Source organism: Peromyscus maniculatus, chromosome 8 (assembly GCF_049852395.1).
Source record: "Peromyscus maniculatus bairdii isolate BWxNUB_F1_BW_parent chromosome 8, HU_Pman_BW_mat_3.1, whole genome shotgun sequence".
Lineage (NCBI taxonomy): Eukaryota > Metazoa > Chordata > Mammalia > Rodentia > Cricetidae > Peromyscus > Peromyscus maniculatus.
This window is the reverse complement of record NC_134859.1, coordinates 102,702,398-102,716,008: the sequence shown is the minus strand read 5'-3', so window position 1 is coordinate 102,716,008 and position 13,611 is coordinate 102,702,398. Positions and strand designations below refer to the sequence as shown.

General features: G+C 49.2%; 2 protein-coding genes across 5 annotated transcripts in view; one reads left to right on the top strand and one right to left on the bottom strand.

Annotated features, from left to right (window-relative positions):
• The window catches only part of Rab37 (RAB37, member RAS oncogene family), a 65,933-nt gene that overhangs the window by 21,141 nt on the left and 31,181 nt on the right, over positions 1-13,611 (bottom strand). The gene's annotated exons all lie outside the window — the stretch shown is intronic.
• Cd300lf (CD300 molecule like family member f) overlaps positions 3,836-13,611 on the top strand; it is a 134,350-nt gene continuing 124,574 nt past the window's right edge. Inside the window, exons 1-3 of one of the 3 annotated variants that reach the window (XM_076543703.1) lie at positions 3,889-4,038; positions 9,286-9,627; positions 11,249-11,312. In XM_076543703.1, the coding sequence (XP_076399818.1) occupies positions 3,996-4,038; positions 9,286-9,627; positions 11,249-11,312 (449 nt within the window). In that variant the 5' untranslated portion in view covers positions 3,889-3,995. Of the gene's footprint in view, positions 4,039-9,285; positions 9,628-11,185; positions 11,313-13,611 lie in introns of all 3 variants that reach the window. The other 2 variants (XM_076543700.1, XM_076543701.1) reach the window with 2 other exon arrangements.

Here is a 13,611-nt window from a genome sequence, read left to right as displayed (position 1 = left end):
GAGGTGGGATCTGCAGGAAGGAAGTCAGGAAGAGCTGTGCGCAAGCCTGTGAGGGAGACAGATAGAAGAGTGCACAGGAGCCAGGGACAGCCACAGCTGTAGGGCAGAAGGGCAGGTCTTGCTTCCAGGGGCTCTTAGCTTTTCTCTCCCAACTCTATAACGTTGCAGTGAACTACTCCAAACTCAAGGGCACAATTAGCGTCAGAACTTGGTCAGGGTGACCATTCTGCACTCAGCTAGGTTCCCTGGTATGTCTAGGGTCTGCTGGCTGGTAACCGGGGCATCTCAGCTCTTCTCTCTTTGTCTCTGGTGCCCACCCAGCAGGCCAATGGGCTCCTGGCAGAAACAGGAAGTGCAGGAGGAAATATGAGGGCCTTAAGCTGGGGCCCCCGCACACCGCACTTCTGCTGTATCAGAGTAGGCAAAACAGGTCATGAGTCTGCTGTAGGTTCAAGGGGAAACAGATTCTCTCTTTAGAGAGAAAAGCTCTGAGGTAAGAGCATGTGAATCACTATAGATCCACTCCAGGCCTGAAGCTGATGCAATGCTGGGCCCTTCTGAAGAAAACGTTTTCCAAATTATTCATGCTAAATTTGGCATGGGGTCTTGAAAGGAGCCCCATCCAGCTAGGGATGTGACAATCCAGCTTCACTGACTACAAGACAAAGCTCCAGAAGCCCTACTAAGTGCGGCTGAGAAGGGGAGCAGGAGGGCAGGGAACCCCAGCCCTGATGGCAGGGTCAGCGTTTGGGAAGCAAGTTCAAGAAAGCGTGGCTGACAGTCACTTCTCGTCACCGAGAGATTTAATTCTGTGGGTTATTTTCAATTCTACCAGTTAAAAAAAAGATTTATTATTATAATTTTTGTGAGTGTGTATGTGTGTGACTGCCACATGTGTGTGCCTGTGAAGGCTAGAGGAGTGTATCAGAGCCCCTGGAGCTGGAGCAACAGATGGATGATTGCGAGCTGTCTGAAATGGATACTGAGATCCAAACTCAGGTCTTCTGCAAGAGCACGACACCCTTTTAAATACTGACCCATTCCTCTAGCCCCTGTTTTTAATTTTGTATATGTGTAGTGTATATGCCTGGGTATGGGTAGTGCCTGTGAGTGCAGGTGCCCATGAAGTCCAGCAGAGGGCACAAGATCCCCTCGAGTTGTTACAGACAGCTGTGAGCTACCTACTGTAGGTACTGGGAACTGAACCTGGGTCCTCTGCAAGAGCAGCATGCGGTTTTAAGGCTCAGCTATCTCTCCAGCAACTATCTGTACCTGGCTTAGTCTTTGGCTGTTAGTCTTCATAGTACACTTTTTTCTTTTAAAGTTATTTATATTTATTTGTTTGGTGCATTGTGGGAGGGACTGGGGCAGTGTGTGTGCCACAGTGTGTGTGTGTGTGTGTGTGTGTGTGTGTGTGTGTGTGTGTGTGTGTTGGTCATAAAATAGTCTGCAGGAATCAGCCTGTCTCCTGCTACCATGTGGGTCTTAGGAATTGAACTCAGGTCCTCTGGCTTGGTGGCAAGTGCCTTCACTCACTGAGCTGCCTGGCCGGCCCTGCAGTATGCTTCTTGTGGAACTTCTAGAGTGGGAGGGGTGCCATCTGGACCTTGTGCTAATGGCAAAGGTCCACCACTAAGGAGTTGTCCTTTCAGTCTGAAATGGGGTGATTCCAAAAAGATCATATGTAGTTTTCAAGTCCAAAAGGATCAAGAGGGCAAACGTCTGTTCTTATAACCAGGAGACCCCTTTGGACAGCACACAGATGCACAAGAACACATAGACACATACACACAGATAGACACATGTACATATAACATATTGTTACATATCACATACAGACAATACACATGTATACACAGCTTCCTCCACAAACAATATTACACATTTTGTAAACATAATGCTTTAGGACAGGGAGAATCTTCAATTGTCTGTTCTATAGGAACTCATGTCTAGCCTGGAACTTGCTATGTAGTTGAGGCTGGCCTTGAACTCCTGATCCTCAGGTATGTACCACCATGAATAGCTTCAATTCCCTGCTTCACCAATGGGGATATGGAGGTAACTGAGTTATGCCGAAATCAATAACCAAGCCAGGTCTGGAGCCTCTAATGGGTCTTTGAGGCCAGGAGGCTCCTGAATATCCTGACTCTCGCAGAACCCACAGAGATCCTTGTTTAAGGGGCAGTCTCCTTTTCACTCACAACCTCCTCGATGTTGTGTTCTTGATTCAAAGGCCCGCCCCCATCTTGGATGGGCCAGTCTGAGAGGGCCAGGATCAGAGGGTCTGGCCATAGGCTTCTGACAGACAGCTCTGTTTTTTTTGTTTTTGTTTTTGTTTTTTTCTTCCTCTGCCCAAAAAGGAAAAATAGGTCCTGAAGCCTCCATGAACCCACCCCTTGATTTTCAGGGTGCCCCCAGCCTGTTCATCACGTCCCTGAAATGCACTCCCCCATGTGCATTGCAGAGGATGTCTCTCTCTGTGCCATGCCCTGGTCAGAGACCTGGTCAATCAACGGCGGAGAGTGACTCTCCCAGGCCCTTGTTGGCTCTTTATGGTCCAGAAACATGTAAAGTAGGTGGCCATCCCTGGCCACATCCTGGAAAGGCAGCTTATCAGTGGCTGGTGTTTTCAGAGTAAACAACCCTCCCACATGCCTCCTCCATTCCGGTTAGCCTGACCAGGGCTTGAGGGCACTGTGAAGTCAAGGTGTCAGAGGGTGTGTGTGGCACCTACCAAAAGTAGCCCCACCCTAGGGGCTTGCTGGAAAGGGCTGTGTGTGAGATGGAGGGGATGTGATGTCAGATTGAAGAGTGAGACCATGAGGGCTGGCCTTCATTCCTTCTGTGTTTGGACAAATGGATACTGTGAGGAGGGTGTGGGAGCAAGGGTTAGAAGTTAGGAATAGCAGGACTGGAGAGATGGCTCAGTGGTTAAGACCAGAGGACTCTGGTTCAAGTCCTACCACCCACATGGCAGCTCACAGCTGTCTGTAACTCCAGTTACAGTGGATCCAATACCCTCACACAGACATGTATGCAGGCCAAACACCAATGCACATAAACATAAATAAATAAAAACAAACGAATAAATTACCCACGAAAAAGAGAAACACAGAAGTTATGAATAGCAAACTGGTCTCTTTGGGGGTGGGGTAGCTCCAGGGTGTTCACTCAAGTTCTAGGGAGTTCGGGTGGACCTAGCTCTTACCCAGCAGGCTGGGACAGATTGGCCAGTGTGTTCTCAAAGCAGAGCCCTCTCTTGCCACTGGGCAGGTGGATCCCTGCGCATGTATCCAGTTACCCGAGTCCCTCTCTCTGTACGTTCCTAGGGGTGGGGCATCGAGGATCAAGCTCAAGGCCTTGCTTACATTAGGCAAGAGCGCTGCTGCTGGACACTAAACACCTCCGTCTCTCTTTTTGGACAGGTGGTCACTGCCTGGCCCAGGCGAGCCTTGAACTTACTGTGTAGCTCGGGTTCTTGTCAAACTTTCAATGCCCCCTCTTCCTGCCTCGTGAGTTCTGGGTTACAGCTGTTCCCCAGTGATGAAGCTGGGTTTTGACACCCCCTGAGCTTCCTCCTGTCTCCCCGCTCCAGTCTCTGTTTTAGAATCTCTCTGCTGATCCCCTTCTGCCTATGAAACCTTTGGCCTTCTGGGCTCCAGCCACTCTGGCTATAGCCGAAGTGATCCCGAGTCACCGGGTCTGTATATACAGAGTAGGACACCCCCCCCCCCCCCCCCCCGGTTGTCTTCTCGGAGAAGTCACTCTGGCTCTGGGCAGGATGGTATTTCTCAAAGCCGACTTCTTGCATTACATTTCACTCATTCTACCTCCTTCCTCTTTTGGCTTTTTTTTAAAAATTTACCAGTGGGAAGTGGCTAAAGGAGGAAGTGCCGGGCACAAGAGAGGGAAATCAGGGGCCCAGGAGATGCAGGGGTGGAGCATGTAGCCTGTCCTTGCCCACAGGCTCCACCAAGGTGAACCTGTGTGAGAAGATGCACCTGGCCCTGCTGGTCCCTGTCCTTTTCTGGATCTCAGGTGAGCACGCAGACTTGGGCTTTGGGTGACTACTTCGGCAACCAGAGAAAGCTGCTTTCTAAGGAACCAGGGAGACCAGCAAGGAGGGGTCATTTATTTACTACCCCATTGTTGTGGGGCCTTCGTGGCAGAGACACTGAGCTCTTAAACCCAGTCCCAGGCACAATGTCGGGCTGCTGCGGGGCCGATCGTATTTAAGACAGACACACTGATGGGCCCCACTGGTCCTGGAAAGACAGGAGAGCCCTGGTTGCTGAGGAAAATACCTGATGGAGGTGGACAGACATCTTGTGAATGTGCTCCCTCGAGGGAAGGCTTTGGGGGAGAGGGGAGTAGGTCGCTGAAGGAAACAAGAGGGATCTGCTATACAAAACTGATGGAGGGGTGATTGGCAGCAGCTGGGACAGAAATAACAGAAGAGGCTGAGGGACTGAGAGGTGAGAGCAGATGAGAGACTAGCCTGAGGCAGAGGGCTGACAGCAGCTTTTTTCTGTGTTTCTTGTGGTTTGTGACGGGGGTGCTTCCTGTGTAGCCAAGGCTGGCCCTCTAACTAGTGATCCTCCTGCCTCAGCCTCTATCTCTAAGAATATTTACACTACGGTTTATAACAGTAGCAATAGTACAGTTAGGAAGTAGCAACAAAAATAATTTCATAATTTAATACATGGGGATCTGTATTAAAAGGCCACAGAGTCAGGAAGGTTGAGAACCAGTGAATGCCGAGTTAGAGCGCAGAATGGGGTTTTCTTGTGGTGGGGTTTTAGGCATGCGCCATCACACTTGATCTCATGTAGCTGTAAGTGGCTGGATACAGTTTTGACTTCACAGAAAGAGAATTTACTGTTGAACATGATGATACAGTTCTGGGTGTGGTGGTGTGCACATTTAATCTCCTCATTTGGAAGTCAGAGGCAGGCAGAGCTCTGTGAGTTTAAGGCCAGCCTGGTCTACACAGCAGGTTCCAGGCTGGTCAGGGATGTACCGTGAGACTCCATCTTGAAATAAATTGCACAAAATAATGGGTTCATCATGTCATTTTTTTCATGTGTGTATGTCATGTACTTGGATCAATGTTTTCTCTTGTCTTCTCCCCCCCATTTCTATTGATCCCCCCTTCCTAAATAGCTCCCTTCTACTTTCGCATGTATTTTGTTAAAAAAAGTCTAGATTTTTGCATATGAGAGAAAACGTGATATCTGTCTTTCAGAATCCGGCTTACTCTCTTTAACATGCTCATATCCAGTTCAATGCATTTTCTCGCCGACACAATCATGTATGTATCTACTATCCATTCCTCTGTCAATGGTCCATAGCCTGGTTATTGTGGTCAGTGCTGCAGTATAAATGGATATTCAGTTACTCTAGCGAAGCAGTTCTCAACCTGTGGGTTGCGACCCCGCTGACAAACCTCTATCTCCAAAAATATTTACATTGCATTATGATTCATAACAGTAGCAATATTACAGTTATGAATTAGCAACGAAAATAATTGTATGGTTGGGATTCACCACAACATGAGGAACTGTGTTAAAGGGTCACAGCATTAGGAAGGTTGAGAACCGCTCTAGGGTGTGCAGACCGCAGAAGGGGGTTTTCTTTTTTCATAATCTGGTGGTTTCCACTGTGCCATTGGGATTCTCCTCTTGGTTTTAAATATCAACAAAAGGCTGTCAATTTCATACCCTGAGTGCAGACATTTCCCAGAACTCTAGAATCTTATAGCTAGGTGTGTACACAGCTTTTGTATTTAGATATTGACATTTCAAATGTGGGGCCTGGAGCAATGGCTCAGCAGTTAAGAAGCCTGTTTCTTTTTCAGAGGACCCAAGTTCAATTCCTAGCACCCAGTGTGGGTTTCTCACAACTATCTGTAACTCCAGCTCCAGGGGATCTGATGCTCTTTTTGGATTTCATGAGAACTTATAGTCACATGCACATACCCATAAGCCCATACTCACACACATATACACATTAAAAAAGAAAAAGAAAAAAATTAGGCATAGTAAGACCCTGACTTATGAAGAATAAAAGAAAAGAAGAAAGAGATTTTAAATGGCTTGGTGAAATCTTCCCAGATCATTCTCTTCCCTGAGTTTTCCTGTTTTAGTGTTTGGCAGCTCCATATTTTCGTATTGCTCAGGCCAAACCTGGTGGGGGGCGGGCATGCGTCTCCATGACTCCTCCCCGACTTTGAATTAAAATCCCAAGTCCTTGTGGAGTGCTTACTCACCGCCTGATTCCTTTCTGCATAGCACCCCTGGTCCCCTCTTTTCCCCCTTGCTTCCTTGCCTGGTTCAACTCCCTTCCGCACATGGCTTTGAATACATGGGTTTGCTTGGTCTCAGGGCTTTCTGTCCCTTTGCTCTGAATGCTCTTCCCTCTGTGGTCCCAGGTTCCTCACCTCTTCCATGTCTTCATTTCTCACTGTGGGCCTCATAGAGGATCTGGCTCACTCCACTCAGGAGGTATAGACAAAAGGAGTGGGAGTTCTAGATCATTCTAGAGTTTTTCTAGATCATCTAGAGATCATTCTAGATCGTTCTACAGAGTCCAAGTCTTGAGTTACACGAGACTCTGCTTCAAAAAGAAGACAAACACAAAAACAAAACAGTGGGTCCCTTGTGTTGTCCCCTATGGTCTGTGCCTCACTCCCTCATCTTAGTAGAATGGAAGCTCCCAGACGACAGAGACTTTTGATCCTAAAACCATAGTGGGTAGGAATTAGGCAAATAGCAAACAGTAGTTGCATGAATGAATGTATCCATTAATGAATGTATCCATTAGAGTAGTTGTTTTCAACATTGCTCTTCCCATCTTCCTGCCTTTACAGAACTGAACAACTAAGATTTTTTTCTTTAAAGTGTGTGTGTGTGTGTGTGTGTGTGTGTGTGTGAGAGAGAGATAGAGAGAGAGAGAGAGAGAGAGGGGGGGGGGAGAGGGGGAGAGAGAGAGGGGGGGAGGGAGGGAGGAAGGGGGAGAGGGAGAGGGAGAGGGAGAGGGAGAGGGAGAGGGAGAGGGAGAGGGAGAGTACACATGTGTGCAGGTGTCAGAGGAGGCCAGAAGAGGGTGTTGGATTCCCCTGGAGCTGGAGTTGCAGGCTGTTGAGAGCTGCCTGATGTGGGTGCTCAGACATGTACAATGGCGAGACCACTCTGGAAAACAATTTGATGGTTCTTCAGAATGTTAGATATGGTATTGCCACTTGACCAAAATGAACTGCAAACACACACCCATGTAAACGCTAAGAATACAAATGGACATGATAATAGTGTTGATAATCTCTAGAAGGTGGGAATGATCTAAATGTCTGGCCCCCGTGATGCACGGTTAAATAAACACGGCATACCCATACAGTGGGACGCTACTCTGTTAAAACTGGACGGAAGTTCCAGTGACATGAGCTATAAAACGGGTGGACCTCAGAACCACGGTGCCGGGGAGAAGCCAGATACCACCGGATACTGTATGATGCGTTTCATGTGAAATGTCCAGAGTAGGTGAGTCCATGGGCCGGGGCATAGATTAGTGTTAGTGGGGAGGGGGCTGGGAGACAGGCACCAAGGGAAGCAACTGTCAGTGGTGTGGGGTAGCTCTTCACACTGGCAAAAGAAAAAGCTCTTGGGCTGGAGAGATGGCTCAGTGGTTAAGAGCACTGGCTGCCCTTCCAGAGGACCCAGGTTCGATTCCCAGCACCCACATGGTGGCTCACAACTGTCTGAAACTCTAGTTCCAGGGGACCTGACACCCTCTCCTGACCTCTGAAGGCACTAGGCATTCATGTGGTACACAGACATAGAAACAGGCAAACACCCATACATATGAAATAAAAATAAATCTTGAGAAAAGGATAAGGCAAAAAATGATAGACTGAGACACTCATGCCTTCCTCTGCTGTCTGCATATTAACTCAGACTCATGCATCAAACATACATATGCTCCCACCCCTACCCCATACATGCACACACATGTGCATACATGTTGGGTATAAAGAAGTGGGGGCAGGGAGTAATTGGTTTTGACTCAGTCTATGTAGCCCAGGCTAGCTTCAAATTCAGGATCCTCCTGCTTCAGCCTCTGGGCTGCTGGGAGTAGGTGTGTGTGGCACCACATCTGTCAGTACCACATCTGTCAGTGTCACACCTGGCAGCACCACACCTGGCAGCACCACACCTGTCAGTGCCACACCTGTCAGTGCCACACATGGCAGCACCACACCTGTCAGTGCCACACCTGTCAGTGCCACACATGGCAGCACCACATCTGTCAGCACCACATCTGTCAGTGCCACACCTGTCAGTACCACACCTGGCAGCACCACACCTGGCCACACCACACCTGTCAGTGCCACACCTGTCAGTGCCACACCTGGCCACACCACACCTGTCAGTGCCACACCTGTCAGTGCCACACCTGGCCACACCACACCTGTCAGCACCACACCTGTCAGCACCACATCTGTCAGTACCACACCTGTCAGTGCCACATCTGTCAGTGCCACACCTGGCAGCACCACATCTGTCAGCACCACACCTGTCAGCACCACATCTGTCAGCACCACACCTGTCAGTACCACATCTGTCAGTGCCACACCTGGCAGCACCACACCTGGCCACACCACACCTGTCAGCATCACATCTGGCAGCACTACACCTGTCAGCACCACATCTGTCAGCACCACATCTGTCAGCACTACATCTGTCAGCACCACATCTGTCAGTACCACATCTGTCAGCACCACACATGGCAGTACCACACCTGGCAGCACCACACCTGGCCACACCACACCTGTCAGCACCACATCTGTCAGTACCACACCTGTCAGTGCCACACCTGTCAGTGCCACACCTGGCAGCACCACACCTGTCATCACCACACCTGTCAGCACCACACCTGGATGTTGTTTATGTGATGTGGGGAGGGCAGATGTTCGGGATGAACCCAGGGTCTTTCTCACGCTAGGATCTCTCTGTGTAGACCAGGCTGGCCTTGAACTTGGTGACATCCGCCTGTCTCTGCCTCCTGAGTGCTGGGATTAAAGGCCTGCGCCACCGTTCTCTTTTTTTTTTTTTTTTTTTAGAATTTTCCTGGCTCTTCGACTCAGCAGGCTATTGAGGGACAGCAGGCAGCCTGTCTTGGAGAAGGGGTGTCCCTCCCTTGACCACTATTCAATGAATCATGCTTTTGGAACTGGCACTGTGCCCCGCCCTTGGAGTGGGAGACAGTGGTCCATGGGTTTGTATTTTCTAGGCTGCTCCACTGCTCAGGATCCAATCACAGGGCCAGCCACGGTGAGCAGTCAGGAGCGGGGCTCCTTGACTGTGCAGTGCAGTTATGAGTCATCCTGGAAGAATAAGAAAAAGTACTGGTGCCAAGGAGCTGTTTGGAAAACGTGTGAGATCCTCATTAAAACCGATGCATCAGAGCAGTTGGTGAAGAAGGACCGTATGTCCATCAGGGATGACCAGACAGACTTCATCTTCACAGTGACCATGGAGGATCTGAGGATAAGCGATGCTGGCATTTACTGGTGTGGGATTGAGAGATCTGGCTATGATCCCTATTTTAAAGTTAATGTGAACATTGACCCAGGTAAGTGTGTACATCTCTTTAAGTGCCCTTTTTGGTCTCTCAGGTCCCACCTAAAGGAATTAGCTGTCACTCAAGTGAGCTCTTGCACTGTGCAGGGGGCTGAGTCCTGAAGTCCCACACACCCTTGACTGACTGCTTGGGGTTTGGACAGGGCTTCTCTTAAATGCCTCCTGACCCCCTGGACTTCCCGGCACTTTCCCCTCCCCTTCTCTGCACAGCGCCATCTCTAGTCTAAGGCCAAGAGAGGACAGGGTGGTTGTCCCTAGCTCCAGCTCTTAGTCGAAAGATGCCACTTTCTGTGGCTCCCGGAGTCTCCAGTTACTGCCAAAGCTTCCTGGGGTTCCATGGGAAGGGTGCCTTGCTCTCCAGGGAGCTCTGGGTGGTGCCTTCACCTGATGCTGTGCTCACTCCCTCTGTAGCCATCCAGAGGGAAACCGTACCAGCCTAGCTGGGGTGTTGTGGTCTAATTTCCAAGGTCTAGAAAGGCCTTATACAGTTGCATTTCTGACGCCTGCCATCTCCTGGGGAGCCCATTTGTGTCTTTGGCCTAATGACGTTCTCTTTGTGAGTCCTTCCAGAATGCAGAAACTCGTGGTGGTGGTGGTGGTGGTGGTGGTGGTGGTGGTGGTGGTGGTGGTGGTGGTGGTGGTGGTGGTGTCGGCTCAGAGGTCTTGGTGCATCGGCTTGGAGTGGTTTCTCTCTTGGGCTCTGCTCTGCCACCCTCAGACAGGCAGCACCAGGTCATAGGGCGTTTGTAGGACACAGAGGGCAGTGCTCCTGTTACCAGGACTACTCCCTGTGGTTCAGGATGGTACAAAGCTTGCATTACCTTGCTGAACCCTGACAATACCCTTTTCCAAGGGTGTCCCCACTATTGAAACTTAACTTGTCCCGAGTAAAGCGTCTTCCTATTAGAATTTTCTTTTTGCTACCAAAGAATGTATATTTTATATCTATTGGTGTTTGTCTGCATGCATGTCTATGTGCACTGCATGTGTGTCAGGTGCCCATGGAAGCCAGGAGAGGGCATCAGATACCCTAGAACTGGAGTTACAGATGGTTGAGAGCCATCATGTGGGTGCTGGGAACAGAACCTGGGTCCTCTGCAAGAACACTGTGTGCTTTTAACTGCTGAGCCATCTCTCTATCCCCAATATTAGTCCCCCCCCTGCAGTATGATCATGACCTTAGAAATTTTGAATCAAAGTTTTGTCAGTTCCCTGTGTGCTTCTGTCCGTGCCTGACAAAGCTGGAGGGAGGCACTGGCTGAGGCATTGTCCTAGCAGCTGGGGCATTCAGCTGGGCTACAGCTGCCCTTGTTGAGGCTCTCCATGGCTCCCTCCAGGGCTCTACCATCCTCCCTGGACTTGTACCTAGCCCCATCTGCCTCAGAAGCCCTGGGCTCTCTTAGAGGTCAGGAGGACACTAGCAGTTCAGCTTGCCACAGCCCTGCTCCAGAGTCCTCTGGCTGGGATGGCCCACATTCCCTCCCAGGCTCAGAGCAAGTGCGCACTGTGAGTGGGTGGCTGGAATAGTGTTATACTCTGTCTTATGCAAGCACCTCAGGCACCCACTACAGTGTTGACCACGCTCCCCATCACCTCCACCACCATGTCCACAGTATCAGTCGCTGTAAACAAGACCAGCATGTTCCCAATGACGAGCAGCCGCTACTCCGATGACAGGTAAGCCAGTTTGGATGTGACTGTCCTCTGTGGTCCAGGTAGCCCCAAATCTTCTAAGAGTGTGGTCTCTGGAGTCTCAGGCTCCATTTGTATAGTTGAGGATGCTGGGCTTCCCAACTTGCCTTCAGTTCCCAGTGAGCCCTCACTGGGAACAGAGGGCAGTTCGTAGGCTTGTTGGCTCATTTGTTCATTCATTCGTCCTATGTTAACTGGAGCTAATTTCTTTCTGGTAGGCATGTGTTGGGTTCTGGAGATGTGGATTAGAGCTAGGTGGGAGAGAGGCAGTCATAGGAAGTCAGCAAGGAAAGTGTGACTGTGTGTGTGTGTGTGTGTGTGTGTGTGTGTGTGTGTGTGTGTGTGTGTTTGTGTGTATGAAAGAGAGAGGGGGGCTAAAGGGCCACAGGAATGGCTTTTGGTCCAACTTCTAGGAGGTCATGGAGAACTTGTGGAGGATTTGATTCCCTAGAGCTTTTCAAAGGCTGTTAAGGGGGATGGAGAGACGGCTCAGTTAAGAGCACTAGCTGCCTTTTTATAGAGGACCTGGGTTCGATTCCCAGCATTCACATGCTGGTCACAACCATCTGTAACTCCAGTCCCAGGGGATCCAATGCCCTCTTTTGGCCTCTGAGGACACTATACATACGTACACACACACACACACACACACACACACACACACACACACACACACACACACATACACACACACACATCAAATTACTGTTAAAGTAAGAACTGTAATATTGGTGGATACTCAATGTGTCTAGCCCATGAGGCTTATGAAGGGATTTTTCCCCTTCCCCTTTCCTTTTCATTTCCTTTTCTTCCCCACCCCCACCTCCTAACAGAATCTCCTGCCCCTGAGGATGACCTTGAACACACTATGGAGCTGAGGTTGACCTCGGACTTCTGGTCCTTCTGCCTATATCCTGAGTGCTAGGACTACAGGTGCACATCCCCACACCCCGTTTACGCCTGCGGTTCAGTTTAGAGCCTCATACACGCGAGGCAAGACCTCTACCAGCTGAACTATATCCTCAGCCCCTGCCTGATGTTGTCTGTGGCCCAGCCTATGATCACTCCATGAGGAAAGGGATACCTACAAATGTATCCATTTTACAAAAGTGGAAATACAGCCTAGATGGCTTCTTCAGTGAATCTTAATCCTGGGTCTTGGATACAAGTTTTTTTTTTTTTTTTAACAAGGCCAGAACCTGGTTTATTCTTTAGTAACCTGCCCAGACACCTACAATCAAAGAACTTTCTTGAATCCAAGAGGCCTCTTCTCATTTCTAGTTTTTGCTCACTTTGTCCTCATAACTTTGCATCTATTTATTTTAATTAGTCAATTAATTAATGTATTTTATGTATTGGAGGCTTTTGTCTGCATTTTTGGCTGTGTACCAATGTTTGTGCCTGGTATCCACAGAGATCGGAAGAGGGAGTTGGATCCCCTGGAACTGCCGTTAGATATGATTATGAACCACCATGTGGGTGCTGGGAATCAAACCCAGATCCTCTGCAAGAGCAGTAAGTGCTCTTAACCACTGAGCCATCCCTCCAGCCTCTTGACTTGCTTTTAGAACATCCAGGGGCCCTATTGATGAGTCCTTTCCACAAAACCCTCATGGAAGATGCCCAGTCTTCCTCTCATCAGGAACCCCTTCAGGCCCCTCCCCACTTAGCTCTGTTTTGAGGCTTTTGCTTGTTTTTGTTTTGCAGTGCTGAGGACTGAACTCCCCTGTCTCAGCACCTGCTAGGCAAGTGCTCTACCACAGAACAACTCCCACGGCCTTCCAGACGGCTTTTAATTAGTAGTAGCTGATGATTTTCCTTCGCCCCTCTCTCCCTCTCTTCCTCTCTGTCTCTGTCTCTGTCTCTCTCGGGGGTCCAGACAACTTCCAGTGCTATTCTTCTTCAGGCACTATCTTTTTTTTTGAGTTGGAGTCTCTTATTGGCTGGAACTCACCACATAGTCTAGCCCAGGAAACCCTGGGGATCCACCTGTCTCCACCTCCCAAGCACCAAGATTGCAGGAGTATACCACTATGTCTAGCTTTTCAATGTGGGTTCTAGGGGTTGAATTCAGGACTTCATACTTGGAAATCAAGTACTTATTGACTGAGCCATCGCCTCAAGCCCCTGTTTCTTCTTATAAGGACGCTGGTTGCATAGATTAAATCCCGTCCCAACATCCTCACTTAGAGACCATATCTTCAAATACGACCGCAGGTACCAGGAAGAATTAGTCTCAAGCCTTTCTTCTAGCTTTTGTGGCTGGCAGCAATGTTTTTTATTT